The 15,311-nt window shown below is 40.7% G+C and overlaps 1 protein-coding gene across 2 annotated transcripts in view; it reads right to left on the minus strand.

The window, feature by feature from the left end:
• GRM7 (glutamate metabotropic receptor 7) overlaps positions 1–15,311 on the minus strand; it is a 906,501-nt gene that overhangs the window by 404,334 nt on the left and 486,856 nt on the right. For both annotated transcript variants that reach the window (XM_036878258.2, XM_036878256.2), the window contains exon 4: positions 15,105–15,259. In XM_036878258.2, the coding sequence (XP_036734153.2) occupies positions 15,105–15,259 (155 nt within the window). The remainder of the gene's footprint in view (positions 1–15,104; positions 15,260–15,311) is intronic.

The raw sequence follows: 15,311 nt of genomic DNA on the forward strand, positions 1-15,311 counted from the left end.
CCCCCACCCATAAGATGGTGAACCTCCTGCTTCTCTTCTGGGTCCTCGGTTCCCGCTGGCACCACCTGAAGCCCAATCACCCCTTGCCCCCCTAATTCCAGCACCTGGCCAATAGCCACCAGCCCCGTAGAAGTGACACCTCAATCAGCTCATGCCCCTTCCTATATAACCCAGCACCTTTCCCTAATAAAGCGGAATTCTCCGGTGAATTGCTGCTGTGTGTCGCTCCCTTCCTTTCAGATTTTGATGAAGGTCATGAAATCCCTCCACTCTGAAACGTTTTCTTGACCTGGTTGCCAAGAAACCATACTCATGCCATGCTTTTCCTGCCTTAGTGGTCAGTCTAGCTTCTCTGCTTCCCAGCTTAATGTTGGAATGTTCTAGCAATTACTCTTTGGTCCCCTATTATTCTCCATAATATGTCTTTAAAAGCCACCTATATTTCAATGACTCCATGCAATTAAAATTTGTTTCCAGAAAACTCTTAAATTCCACATTCATATGACTAACTGCCTGCTTCATAACTCTTCTTCATTGTTGAATAAGTATCTCCAATTCAATATATTAAAATTTGACATTTTTCTTTGTTCCTCTTTTAACCTGTTCACTGACAGCTTTCCCCTTCTCAACTGATACAATTCCACCTCTCTAGTTGCTCAAGTAAAGAATTTTGCATCACTCTTGACTTCCCATTTTTTTTTTGTCCAACATACTATTGGCTTTCTTTCAAATTATATTTTAAATCCAAACACTTTTCACTGCCTCCACTGTTACTACCCTGGGTCACCTTACCATTATCCCTCACTTGTTTTATTGTAGTAGCATCATACTAGTCTCCTGGACTCCATCCGTGTTCCTGTATTCTATATTCAACCTACCAGCCAGCATTATCCTTTCAACAGGTAGAATGGATCATGCTATTCCTGTGCTCAGGCCCTGCCAAGGTCTTCTGCTTTATTTATAAAAAATGGCAAAGTCTTTACAGTGACCTACAAGGTCCTATGTGATCTGATCCCCCCATTATCTCTTGACTTCATCTCCTTATTTCTCACCCTGCTCCATCCCTAGCTAACTCCTTGCTGCACACCTCCACCAGGCCTGCTCTCCTGCTCTAGGACCCCAGGCACTGTTTTCTACCCTCATTATATTCTTCCCCCTGATAAATACTTGGATAGTCCCTTCACTTCTAATCATTTGTCACCTTCTCATTATGCCTACCCTGAGTACTCTATTAAAACTGCAACACCCCCATTACCACTGAGATTGCCATTACCTTGCTCTACATTTTCTTTCTTTATAACATTTGCCAAGTGTGATGGCAGTAAAATGGCAGAGTAGGCACTTCCAACTCCTGTCCCTCCACAGAAATACCAACTAAGCAGAAACTGTCAAAACCAACTTTGTCAGAACTCTAGGAAACAGTAAAAGCTTACAGCAACCAAGTGCATGCTGAAAAAATGCAACTTGACAATGGAAGTAAGATTTGTGGCATTTGAATTTGCTTTTGTCCCACCCACTCCCTGTCTCAATGGCAGTCTTGAAGACCTGAAGACCACAGCCTGTATGCCTATAAGGTGAGACCCTATTACTTAGATCTGGGCCAGAGCAGAGCAAACCTTATTAAGAAATTATTATGTTTCTCAATTATAACCTTCCTAGGAACTACCTGAAGGATTAAAACAATACACTTATCTCTGTTCGGCCTAACTGGGAACTCATTCAAGGTGGAAAAAAGCTTTGTTCATAAGCATTAGAAGGTGAATGAAAAACTCACAGCCACTTGCAGCAAAAGACTATGATTAAACATTCAACAGGCAACATAAGCCTGGGAGGAAAATTCGAAAAAAAAAAAAAAAAAGGTTCTTTGGGAAACAAGGACGTTGAAAAATACCTATGTACACTGGAAAATTAGAAAGTCACACATATATCCAGGGCAGAATGGTTATTGAGAGAAGACCTAAGGAGACCCTAAGCTCTCGTCTGTGGCTAATCTCTAGGCTCAAGCCTAAAGTGAAGGCTAGGGCAGAATCTTGAAATGTCTGGCTAAGCACTGAAAGAGTGCCCCAGAACTGAGCCCAGTACACAAAGACTGAGTGACACGTGCTGATTGGGCCCCTGTCAAATTTTATATGCTGAAGTCCTAACCCCCAGTACCTCAAATGTGACCTTATTCTGAAACAGGGCCATTACAGATGTAATAAGTTGAGGTTTTTAGGGTGAGCCTGGATCTAATATGACTGACATCCTTATGCAGAGGGAATGTTTGGGACACAGTGACAGAGAGAGTGCCCTGGGGTAATATCATGTGAAGATGGAGGCAAGCCAAGGAATGCCAAAGATTCCCAGAAAATCAGAAGCTGGACAAAAGGCATGGAACGAATTTTCTTCAACAACTTTCAGAAGGAACAACCCTGCCACCACCTTGACCTTGGCCTTCTAGTCTCCAGAACTGTAAAACAATACATTTCTGTTGTTTAAGCCATTCAATATTTGTAGTACTTTGTTATGGCAGCCCTAGAAAACTAATTCACTGTGAATGTGAAAGGTTTTTTAAAATTTTTTTTAATTTGAATTCCTGGCATTTAAAGAAGTCTCTGTCAAAACATTAGCTGAAAACAAGCTAACAGAGCAGGCACTTCAGTGACCACACATGACAAGGAATATAGTCTTTTTAAGTTTGAAGAAGTCACTAAACAAACCAAAAATGCAGCCTTCAACAATCAAGAACATCAACATTAGGAGTCTTATTTCAGAGTTATCACATTGCAATTTTCAAATATCCAATTTTCAACAACAAAATTACAAAGCATACAAATAAGTAGGAAAGTACAGCCCATTCAAAGAAAGAGGAAAAAAAAAAGACAGAAACCATCCCTAAGGAAGCACAGACAGACTTTAGATCAAGTGCCTTAAATGAGTAAAGAAACCATAGACAAAGAACTGACGGAAACCAGGAGAACAATGCATAAACAAAATGAGAATATCAATGAAGACATAGAATTTATACCATTTAACACCTGCTAATATTATTTCCTTATTTCTGGTGCCCACTGATTATTTTCTGTTTCCCTCTGCTACAGCAAAACCTCCATCAAGATGGCAAGGATCTTTATTTTCTGGCTACCGGCACGTAGTAACTGCCTGAAAGACAGTAGACAGTCAACATTTGTTAACTGCCTGATAACGAATGGTCTCTTTTATATCCAACAGCCCCTAATCTATAGTTCTGTGATATGAAGAAATGTTAATGGTGATATCATAACAGTGAAAACTATTTTGGAGTGCATAAAAGAAAGGGAGAATTTATGTTTATAAAATTACATTTCCTAAATGTGAAGATTCAAGGAGGAAAGTTGCTGGTGACAGTTGGATAAACAGTCTATAATCCTGAGCATATATCACACATACAATCAGTTCTCAATTTGGTAAAGATTGCTCAACAGTCATGATTTATTTTAAGGAAGGAATCTATAAAGTGTGGGATGTGCTAATTCAATGTAACCATCAAATCATATTATCAGTGTCATATTTCCTAGGCCTGAAAAATGTCACTTACACATTCTGTTTTTTCAATCAAAATTAAAACTAGGTTATCAATACTTATGCACTTCTAACTTCATTACAGAAGGATATTTGTTTGAAATATTAAATCACTGTTTCTCTCTTTTTAAATTTTGTTGTCAATCAATGTACCATAGTTGTACTGATTTCACAATTGAAAGATTCCCTGGCTTACATTTTTCCTTCAAGGGCAATCCTTGCACGGATATCTTCCTAAAATTTAAAATTATTATGAGAAGTCTTGTGAAGTAGCTTCACTTCATAATGAAATTTTACAAAATGATATTATCTAGAGTGATAAATGTAGAAATACATAGTGAACCTTTCTTGAAGCTATCTGAAATTTCACTATACAGTAATATGATTTACCTTATAGACTACATCTTTTTAAAGGATTTTATCTACAAAAAGCCTACAGCTATAGTTAATGGTGAGAAACTCAAAGCTTTCCCAGTAAGACAAGTTATAAGTCAAGGGCATTCCCTTGTGCTACTCCTTCTCAACGTCATAGTGGAAGTCTTTCTTTGCTAATGCAATAAAGCGAGAAAAGCAAGTATGTTATACAGAATGGGAAGGAAGACATAAAACTGTCCTTCTTTGCAGACGGTATGATCATCTATGCAGAAAAACTTAAAGAATCTACAAAACAATAAACTCCAAGAACTAATAACTGACTATATCAAGTTTGAAGAGTACAAGACTAGTATATAGAAGTCAATGCTTTCTTATATATCATGAATGAACAAACAGAATATAAAATTAAAACTACAGTAACATTCCCTCTCAGTTTAGAAGGGCTGTCCTAAGAATAGAGCTGGCTTGAGAGGACAATTTAATTAAAAAAAAAATAATAATAACAACATTTATATTATCACCATGAAAATGAAATAGTTACATACAAATTTAATAAAATATGTACTATATGAGGAAAACTATAGAACTCTGATGAATGAAATCAAAGAACTAAATAAATAAGGTGGAAATAAAGACTCAATAGTGTCAAAATGCCAGTTCTTCTCAACATGATCTATAGATGCAACTCCAATCAAAATCCCAGCAAATTATTTTATGGATATTGGTAAACTGATATTAAAATTTATATGGAAAGAAAAAGACTCAGAAAACCCAAAACAATATTGAAGGAGATCAAAGTTGGAGGACTAACTCTTCTCAACTTTAAAACTTAGTATAATGCTAGAGTGATCAAGACAATGTGGTATCTGTGAAATAATACACAAAAGAACAGTGGAATAGACTAGCCTACAAATAGGCCCTCATAAATCTAGTAAACTATTCTTTGACAAAGGAGCAAGGGCAGTATTATGGAATAAATATATTCCCTTTAATAAATGGTGCTGGAACAATGGGACACCCACATGCAGAAATTAAATCTGGATACAAACCTCACACCTGCCACAAAAATCAACTCGAAATGGATCATAGATCTACATTGTAAAAGAGAAAACTATAAAACTCTGAGGAGATAACATAGAAAGGGATCTATATTCCCATGGGTATGGTGATGCATTTTTTAGGTACAACGTGAAAGTTACAGTCTATGAAAAGAAAAAAAACACAAAAGCTGGACTTCATTAAAAATAAAAAGTTCAGCTCTGTGAAAGACAGTATCAAGAGAATTAGAACACAAGCCACAGAATGGGAGAAAATATTTGCAAAAGATACATCTGAAGAAAGACTGCCATCCAAAATACATAAGGAATGCTTGAAACTCAAGAATAACAAAAAAACATGATTTAAAAAATGGTCCAAAGACCTTAACAGACACCTGACCAAATAATACATACAGATGCCAAATAAGCATATGAGAAAATGTCTACATCATATATAATCAGGGAAATGCAAATGAAAGCAAGAGTGGTTTACTACTCTCAGAAGGGCAGAACTATAGAAAACCGACACCACCAAATGCAGTGCAGGATGTGGAGCAACAGGAACTCATTCATTGTTGGAGGGAATGTACAATGGTACAGCCACTTTGGGAAAGAGTTGGGCAGTTTCTTACAAAACTAAACATAGTCTTAACATACAGTCCAACAATCATGCTTCTTGGTATTTACCCAAAAGAGTTGAAAACTTATGTATATAGCAGCTCTATTCATAACTGCCAAAACTTGGAAGCAAGCAAGATATTCTTCAGTAGTTGAATGGATAAGTAATCTGTGGTCCACCCAGACAGTGGAATATTATTTAGCATTAAAAAGAAATGCACTATGAAGCCATGAAAAGATAAGGAGGAAACTTAAAATACATATTACTAAGTGAAAGAAGCAAATCTGAAAAGGCTATATACTATATGATCCCAACAATATGATGTTCTAGAAATGACAAAACTATGGAGGCAATAAAAAAGATCTGTCACTGTTGGAGGAGGCGGGGAGAACAGGCAGAACACAGAGGAAATTTAGGGCAGTGAAAGTACTCTGTATGATATTATTAAGCTGAACATTTGTTATTATGCATTTGTCCAAACTTGCAGAATTTTCACCCCCAAAAGTGACACCTAAGGTAAACTATGAACTTTGGGTGGTTATCATGGGTCAGTGTAGGTTTATTCTCTGTAAAAAATGCACCACTCTGGTGAGTAATACTGATAATTGGGGCAGGTAGGCATGTGTGGGGCAGGGGGTATTTAGAAAATCTGTGTACCTCCCTCCCAAGTTTGTTGTACACCTAAAACTCCTCTCAAAAAGTCTTTTGAAAAAGCATTATTTTGTAAAGTACATTCCTTCAACAAATATTTTATGGGTGCTGTTATTTTATAGACTTCATTCAAACGCTGGGTATACAGAAATGAATTAGATAGATATGTCAGTAAGGAGACCTTAGGCTGCATGTATCAAAACATCTAGCTTAAAAGGGGCTTAAGGCTAAGGGGTAACTTTTCTCACATAAAAAGAAATCCTGAGGTGAGTAATTTTAGGATTGTTTAATCAATTTAAGCAAGCCATTATGGGCCCAGGCTTCTTCCGACCGATTTCTCTGCTTTTCTTGGTAGCTGACATTCCTCCCCTCGCTCGTCACCTCACTGTCACAGCTCTCTGGGTCCTGTCCTCATGAGACAACATGACAAAAACAAGGGAAGAAGACGGGGGCTCTCTTCTGCGTGGGAAGGGCAGCCACAGAGCCTAGACTGCCTGGGACAGTCACAGATCATGCCCCCTTTTGCTTCTAATGTGCCCTGGATTGGATAATATGTTATAAAGTTGCTCTGCTGACATGCCTCTTCTTGTCAAGGGAGGAAATTATTTCCAAGAAGCTCTCTCAGAAAGTGTGACCTAAAGGCACCATAGGTTCCCATGGTCAGGACTGAGTCACCTGTTTACGCTCTGACTGCAGGGAAGGTTGGTGAACCCAGCATTTTGCATTCTCAACTTTCATATCAGGAGGAGGCTTCCGCTGGCCAGAAAGAAGAGGGAGAGAATGCCTGTGGTGTGAACAGTCAAGAGGTGGGTCACTGGGGACAAGCCTGAACTCTCATAAAAGTAACTGGAATTTCCTCAAGCCTCACAGCCTGCGGTAGTAAAGGATGTCATGTTATCTATGCCCACCCAAGCCCCATGGACGCTTTCCTACATGGCTCATGCAGAACATCTGTTCAAGGGGGTCACTCACATATGTTCTCATGAACAATGCGCATATTCCTATTTCCTAGGGATCGCTGGGGTCCTTGGGGGCATCTTCTGGGCTTGGTAGCACTTCCATGACTCTGCCAAGCACCATATTTTCCACTGATACTGGAATGCCCTGCTTTGCACTGCTGCCAGGGCACTGCTCAGGGTGCCCAAGCTATTCAGAAGTCCAGGGCACAGTAGAGGAGAATGCCACTCTCTTCATGTGCTGCACTGTTAGAATATTCCAGAGCATTGCTATTAGTGACCTGAAAGCTGACAGTTTTTGTCAAATGGAGCTTAAGATTAGGTTCATTGTTAAGTGGCTTTCCTTTGTTTTCATGCACAAGTTCCCTCTCGAAGAGGAAACTTGTTTTCACTTGCTTTGGCCAATGAAATGAAGGTACAAATAATGTGCATCCCTTCCAGATAAAAGCATTTAAGAGAAGTGTGTGAACATGCCCTTCTCTTTCTTTTTGGAAATGCTGCACAGGATCTGTTAATACGGAGGTCCCACAAGAGAGAAATAGCCTAGAGGGCTGAAGAAATACGTGGCCAACACCCCTGGAAAATCTAGAGCCACAGCAGTTAATGGGTGGGCAATATTTGTGTTAGTCCCTTGAGAATTTGTCACCACAGTGTAGTTTAATCTGTCTGACTGACACCCATTTTTCTGTATAGTTTACAGGTTCCCTACAGAGATTATGTATGAATTAATGGGTTCTGGCCTGGGAAAAAGAAAGTTTGTCTCCTCCTTCTGACAACTAGAACCTTCTTACTGGGTCAGGCTCACTTGTCGCTCTTCCTATAGAAGGTGCTCTCTCAAGAGTGTGCTCCATTCTCAGTTTGATTTCTGGAGGGTAATCTGACAGTTCATCTGCATTTCTCAGGTGTATCTGAATCTATCACCGAGATTCCACTTCACATTCCCCTGCTGTCTACAGAGAAAACTGATGATGTGTGATGCTGCTTCACAAGCAGAATAGCCTCGGTAAGCCTGGGAGGATGAGATCAGGACCAAGGCTGACGGACAGGAAAAGGTAGCATCGCAGGGTATGTGACTTACAGTGGAGCTTGAAGAAAATACAGATTTCATGGAAGAGGGATAAAGAAAGGAGAGAAAGGAAGAGAGGGACATCGGTGTGAAGTAGAGAGCACTTGGAAAGGATGTACTCAAAAAGATAAAAGGTGAAACAGAAGGCCTGGAAGAAGGCTGTCCTAATATCCCACCATATTAATGAAGTCGTTTGAGTTGCAAGTTATAGAAACCATTTGGAAGGACCTTTTACTAGGAACAGAAGTCTGTAAGTTTATAAAGATGAGAAGTTCAGACCCAGACTCTGGGCTCAGGAATGTTGATTATGTCTCTGGATTTGGTGTCTTCCTCTCCTGCTCTCAGGCCTTCGGGGTTTTCATGAAGGTGGACTTCTGCAGCTCGGAGTTCACACCCTTCCATCTTAGTAACTTCAAGGGAAACATAGAGAGTGCCTCCTTCTCAAAGCTGCAGTAAACCTTCAGGGATTATATAGCATAATCACGGTCTGCCTTGGGTCATGCGCTAGCTCCAAAACAAGCTTTATTGTGTCCAGGGGTTTGCTATGAGCTCTGTGCCTGATCCTAGAGCCGAGGTTTGAATCTTTCTCCCCTGAACCACGTGCTGACCACAGAGTGTGTGGTTCCCTAGGTGAAATGTGAGGGCTGTAAGGAGAAGAAGGAATGGGTGCTGGGAAGGCAGAAATAATAATCACTCTTGTAATGCTCCTCCTAGAAGGAACCTTAGGGGTAATCTAGTTGAAACCTTTCATTTATAGGTGAAAAAATTTAGTCTTAGAAAGAAAAAGTCCAAATGAAAGTACACTGGCAACTTTATAATTAAGTATAACTGAAACCCAAAATTGGTCAGTTAATCAAAAGTTTCTACCTTAGCAATGAATCATTAAAAGTACATAAATACATTAAATGTTTTCACTCCAATCCATACACACACAGAGTCACTTGTCAATCTTCTGATATGGGATCAAGGTATGTTTTTTATGAATATACATCACTTGATTGGCTTCCGTGTCATAATCTTGAAAAAAATGAACTATAATAAATTGCAGTTTTTGATCCTTAAAGTGAAGTGAAAACTTAAAGGTAGTTGCACAGTAATCCAGGTGCAATATTTTCCTAGTGTTTATTATTTCCTTCCAAAATGTACTGTTGTCTTGCCCACAACTAGCAGTGACAAACTTCTACCAAATATTTCCAAATAATTCAAATTTATTTTCTTTGAAAGAGCAACTCTCCCTTTTACACACTCTCTCCATTCACTTCATTATATAATTTTTAATTACACTAAATAATTATGGTAACACATATGACAGGAGTAAGGGGATTAAGAACAAAATCTAGCTAGTTCTCCGTAGGCCAAAATTCAACTGGAGAGACCTACTGGAGGCCAGATTGTTAGCTGAACGTTCAGTGTACTGGGGCATCAAGGCAGTTTACCTTGTGAGCAGAATGGATATTTTCTTGTTGGTCTAAATACTTTCTGGTTAGGAAGTGACTGGTGACTAGTTAAGTGAAGTAAGTTAAGAGAGCATCCACTCAACCAGAACAGGAGACTACATGGCTCAAACTCTAGGACTCCGTGCATACAAAGCAACTCAGAGTTAATTGTTCTCAAATCTCCATAGTTAACTCAGTTACATAGTGTTCTGTTTACATTTCTTACCACTTCCTCAAGGCCAATAATCTCTAGCTGAACCATCACAAGATTAAAAATTAGTTGGTGTTATTCTTCACGCAGATAGTCCCCTCACGCTGGGATGTGCTCACCTGCCTTCCTTAGTCCACTCTATTAGGAGAAGCAGTACAGCCTGGAAGGGGAGTTCTCACTGGAATGTCTGCTACAGACAGACGCAGCCTCATCTGTACTTCCTACTTTCTGTGGAGTCAGAGCTGAAGCTTTCCTTGCGCGTCTGTAACTTTGCAACAAGACACCTAATTGAGCCATCACTCCAGTCCCACACGAGAGGTCTCTCCAAATTTGAAAAGGTGGGCAAGATGAACAAAGGAGTCAAGAGGTTCTCTGAAGGAAAGCTGAAGGAAACATGCAAAACCACTGTGGAGATGTCCGGTGAATCCTGAATAGGAGAGTTAAGTACATCTTTCTACTAGATGTCTTAGAATAAAAAGCCAAAGAGAGAAACCATTTTGGATGAGTATTTCTCCATCCTGAGAAAACTTTGAAGTCACCCAATATGCAGCCCTTTGCAAATCCAGGTATTACAGATATAGTCAGACACAACAGACAGAGAAGAGGAATTCAGGTTTTCAAAGATGCACTGAGTGCTAGGTCCTCTAGTAAATGCCCAAGGTGTAGAAATACAGATGGCTATCATAGGGAGCCCACAGGCTGCAGCCTCGCCTGCGAGATTGAGACGCTAGCTGTGAGAGCTGCCTGCCAGCATGATGAGAATGGCGGGCATTTGCCCATCATATTAAAGGGTGACGGGTACCGTGTACATTGGGACTGGGAAGCAAGGAGTTTGGTTTTTCAGGGGAATAACCCTCTCTGAGAAAAGCAGGAAGTCGTTTTAAAAGATTAATGACTTGATCTATCTTGAAGAAACGTTATTTTCCAGATCAATAAGAAGTAGGGAATCAGGGAGCCTTGGTAGAGTTTAGGTAGGAAAAGGATCTGGTATGAGTAGGTGCCAGGAATCTAGAATTAGAGGGGATTGAGATGCTGACCGGCCTCCATTTCCTCCAAATGTGTATTTTGAATTGCATTGTATCTCGGCTTCTTCTTCCTTTCCGTTTTCATTATTTACAAGCTGGTCTTTAAGAAAATGTTTTTTTTAGTAACTTCCCTGACATGTTTTCTTTTTTATATTCTTCTTTGTCAGCTGTCACTGCCACATTAAGAAGGCAACTCCATGAGAGTAGGGACCTGGTCTAGATCGTCACTTGCTGTATCTCGATGTTTAGGTCAGGACGTGATACCCTGGAGAGTTTTACAAACATCTATGGGAGACTCAGCGAAAGAAACTGTCATAATACTGAACGTTCCCACTGCCCTCTTATTATGGAAAGGTTACAGGTCCAAAAGGCACGCGTGTTGCTTAGAAATAGCACTGTGTTTTAAGGCAGTATTTTCTTTCTTGGAGTTTTTTCCCAGTCACCCAAGAAGACAGTGTGATATGTGTGGAACATTCCAGGCAATCAAGGAAGGCTAAAGTAGAGCATATCTAAATAGAAGCCAGAAACATTTTAGTTCAGCTCTTCATAGCTTTGATCATGGTTTTAGGAAAAAATAAAGAATTAAGTGCAATCTTGAGGTAAGAAGCATGAACTAATGAACTTTTTATGCCAGGTCCAGAGCTCTTTTTGTCTCTCCTACATATACGGCAGATTTAATTCAGGAAGCAAGTATTTCTATGGACCCATTTGAAAGTCATCAGCAAAAGTCCAAGCCATTATAGTCAGCTCTGACAATCCACCCTTCATTACACTAGCTCCCTAATGTCAATGATTATGGCAGAGATGAGAAGATGCTGGTCCCGATCCTTGTTGGCTGTAGTTAGAGGATGCCTTGGCCTGCTTCCTCTCAGAGAAGCAGAGCACTTTGGAGGGAACAGAACTGAAGGCTACTTGGGCAGTCAGTGCTGAGGACTTGGGGGCTGGAGAGGATGACGGAGAGTCCTAGTTAATAGGGCCACAGAGGAGAGGAAAATGCCAGGCATCCCTTGGCTCACCAAGCAATGCAGAGAAACGAAAACTGACACAAGGGTTTTGGCTCAGGAGCCAGGGGCGTGCTGCCCAGTGCCAGAGACATTCCCCAGCTCTCCGAGAGCGCCGGGCACCAGCAGGGCACAGCCGGCCTTTCACCGGCACAGCTCCTGTCACGCTCAATGAAGAGGGGAAATAAAAAACCAACACACCCTTGGCAAGCAAACACAGAGGCCCTCTTTTTCTATAAAAAGAGAATAAATTACACATAGAAGATAAAAGAAGGTGAGCACGACTGTCCCAGAGGCAATGTACTTGCTAGCAGTTGGGCTCAGAGTAATTTCTTGTTAATTAGTCATACAGATACAGAAAAGGCCAGTCAAAAATTCAGGTGTTTGCTGGACATGTTCAAAATATGGAGATAAAGGAAAAAAAAAAAACATGTAGATTATTGGTTGGCTTTTTCTTGTTTACATTTGTAGGTACAGCATTATACAACACAGACACAGGGACATACACAGCAGTATTATGAATCTTTGGAAGACATTCCACCCCAGTCAAATCCAATGTGGACCATCCACCAAAAAAAGAAAAAAAAAATAGAAGAAAAATTACTTGCCTATATACAATATGCTCAATTTATAGTTTCATTTGAGATACTTCATAGCTTAGTTCAGAAACTAAATGCACTTCCTTTTCACTTCCCTGGGAGAACAACACCATAAATGCCCAGCCACAGTCCTGATGTTTCATCTCGTATTGAAGTGAACAAACCTGGGCTGTCTTTGAAGCAAGGCACATAGACAATGCAGCTAGAAAGAAGCCACAGCATTTCTAAACAGCCAGAGGAAAACCTCGTGGTTATCTGGGCAGGAATGGAGAGTTTATATGAAGAGTTGTTGCTCCATCACATTCCAATGATGTTTTTTATTGCTAACAACATTTTCCCTCCATTTCATTGCTGAGGACCACTTTTTAAAAAAAATTTTTATCTTTTGCTGGTGCAGATTCACGATGCTGTATTGTGTCTGATTTAATAAATTTGTGAATCTCTTTATTCACATAGAAAACATACTTTGTTTCAAGAATTTACAAAACCTCTAAAATACTAAGTAATTTCCTAAAATATTCTGAACTGGAGCAAGTAACCACGGAGGATGGGGCATCCATGTGTCTGCGGCGTCTGCAGCCTAGGAGGGGAGCAGCTCAGCAGAGGCCCTGCAGTTTCTGCCTTGGTCTGGTTCTCTCCCAGCTCTTAAACTTCATCCCTCCAGGACATCACCCGAGTGAGCTCTCTAGCCTCTTCTGATCACATCCCTGTCACATCCTTAGATGCTGCCCAGACTCGCAGAATAAACTGCACACTCCTTAGTGTAGTTTTCAAGACCCTTCAGCATCTAACTCTGGCCCACTTCTCAGCCACATTCTGTGCTAGGTCCTTATGTAACAGGCTGAGTTCTAGGTGCTGGGGGTACAACAGTGCCTAACAGATAAGCTTTCAGAGAGAGACCAGCAACGAGGTCCTGCAGAGGTAGGGACATGGAGGATGCTGCAGAAGCCCCAGAGAAGCCTCCTGACCCAGACTTGGCTGGGGTGGAATGGTCACAGACTGCTTCCAAGGAAAATCAGTATCAAAGCAGACACCCAAGGGATAGAGAAGAGCCAATCATGTCAACATGACTGGCATTCTAGGAGAGAGAAGAATTTTCCCAGTGGGAAAATGTTTAAACATATGTAAGCATTTTAGGATTGCTATAACCCAGGATGGTGCTGCAACGTGAATTCTTTGCGGTTAGCCCAATGTGCCCCATCCTTCACTCCTCTGTTCCCCTTGTCTGGGTTGGGAGAAGGGCTTCCTCCCATTCTGTGCCTGATGATCTACAAGCCGTCATGTTTCACCTCCTCTCAGGAGTCTGCCCCAGCCACATCACCACCCTAGAGAACCTTCCACAGTAGCTCCTTTGTGCGCATGGAGGCCACTCTGCCCTTACACTGTTCCTCATGTGCACAGCCACGGGCTATGTTCTGACACCTTCACTTGGCATTGCATGCCTGGAGGATGAGGGTTTCACCCTCATCTTGCTTTTCCAACTGTTAGTACAGAGCAGGGCACGCAAGAGATACACAAAATTTGAAGTGAAAAGGAGTCAAGATAGTTACAACACTCTTTTTATTCTTGCAACCCATCTGCAAATGCATTGGTCTGTGTTGTGAGATAGGCCATCTGCTCCAGACATGTACTGGGGAATGAAATTAATTCAAAGCCTCCCAGTGAATATATGGGTGGCTCATGGGATCTTTATCTCCCCCTGATAACACAGAAGAGCACCACTGTCAGAACCACAACCTGTCTTGTTTAAAAAGGCCTACAAAGACCTGGAAGCTTTCTGGGGAGAATGATTAATTATAAGGGAGAGGAGACAGAATAGAAAGAAATGCAAATATTTGATCTCTTTTCAAGCGAGAGGAATTTTTTTTTTTTTTTTAATGTGCCAATGTTTTAGGGAATCTTTGGAGACCTGGTCCATCAGAAAAAGAACACAAAGCAGAGTACCAGTGGGGGAGTACCTTTTCTTTACAGTGTCTTCTTTTAGAAATAACTTCTCTTTTTAAATTAAAGGAGAATGTAAATTGTAATTAGGAACTTTTGTTAGATCAGAAGGGTGCCAATAAACGCCCTCTCCTCTTTCTGCCTCTCAGAGAATTTTTGTAGCAGTAAGGAAGACAACAGATAAGAAAGGGGAAGCAATTTAAGAAGGCAAGAGAAAGAGAGAGTGTGAACAGAAGAGACCAGGAGGACAAGGTGATGCCTGAGGGAGCTGGTGTGCTGTGTACTCCTGGGGACTGGAAGATGCCCCAAGAGGTACTGGGGGAAAGGACCCCTGAAGGTATGCAGCTATGGATGGAATGGATAAATTACAAAGGAAGACATGCTCTAGAAAATGCAGCTTGCTTACACACAGTTGGTTTTTTTCGTGTTATAGTCTTACGTCTTAGAAAGCTCCTGTGGCATAAAGAAAAAAAATATGGTAATCGTGATACAATTATGAAAATGCATGATCTCTTCAAAAGGAATATCAAGTAACAGAACAGACCAGATATGTAGACTTACTTGCTTTATATGTAGACACATGCTTTAGCCATCTTATATAGTGTCAACCACTCTGGTAGTATATCATGCAGCTGACAAACCCTTACCTTCTACAGTTGCTCGCTTGGGCTGAATGGTGATAGCTCCTTCTGCAATATCTTCATGCTGGTGCAGAGGGTTTCCTTTGGATCCCCAGCTGTCGGATCCCACCCAAAGAAAATGGCCCACTTGGTCAGCTCTTTTGGCTGCTGCAAGGATCTGCCTGTGGAAAAGAACATGAAAAAGTATATTAATGATCAAGAGCAGCCACAGAA

This window comes from Manis pentadactyla, chromosome 1 (assembly GCF_030020395.1).
Source record: "Manis pentadactyla isolate mManPen7 chromosome 1, mManPen7.hap1, whole genome shotgun sequence".
Lineage (NCBI taxonomy): Eukaryota > Metazoa > Chordata > Mammalia > Pholidota > Manidae > Manis > Manis pentadactyla.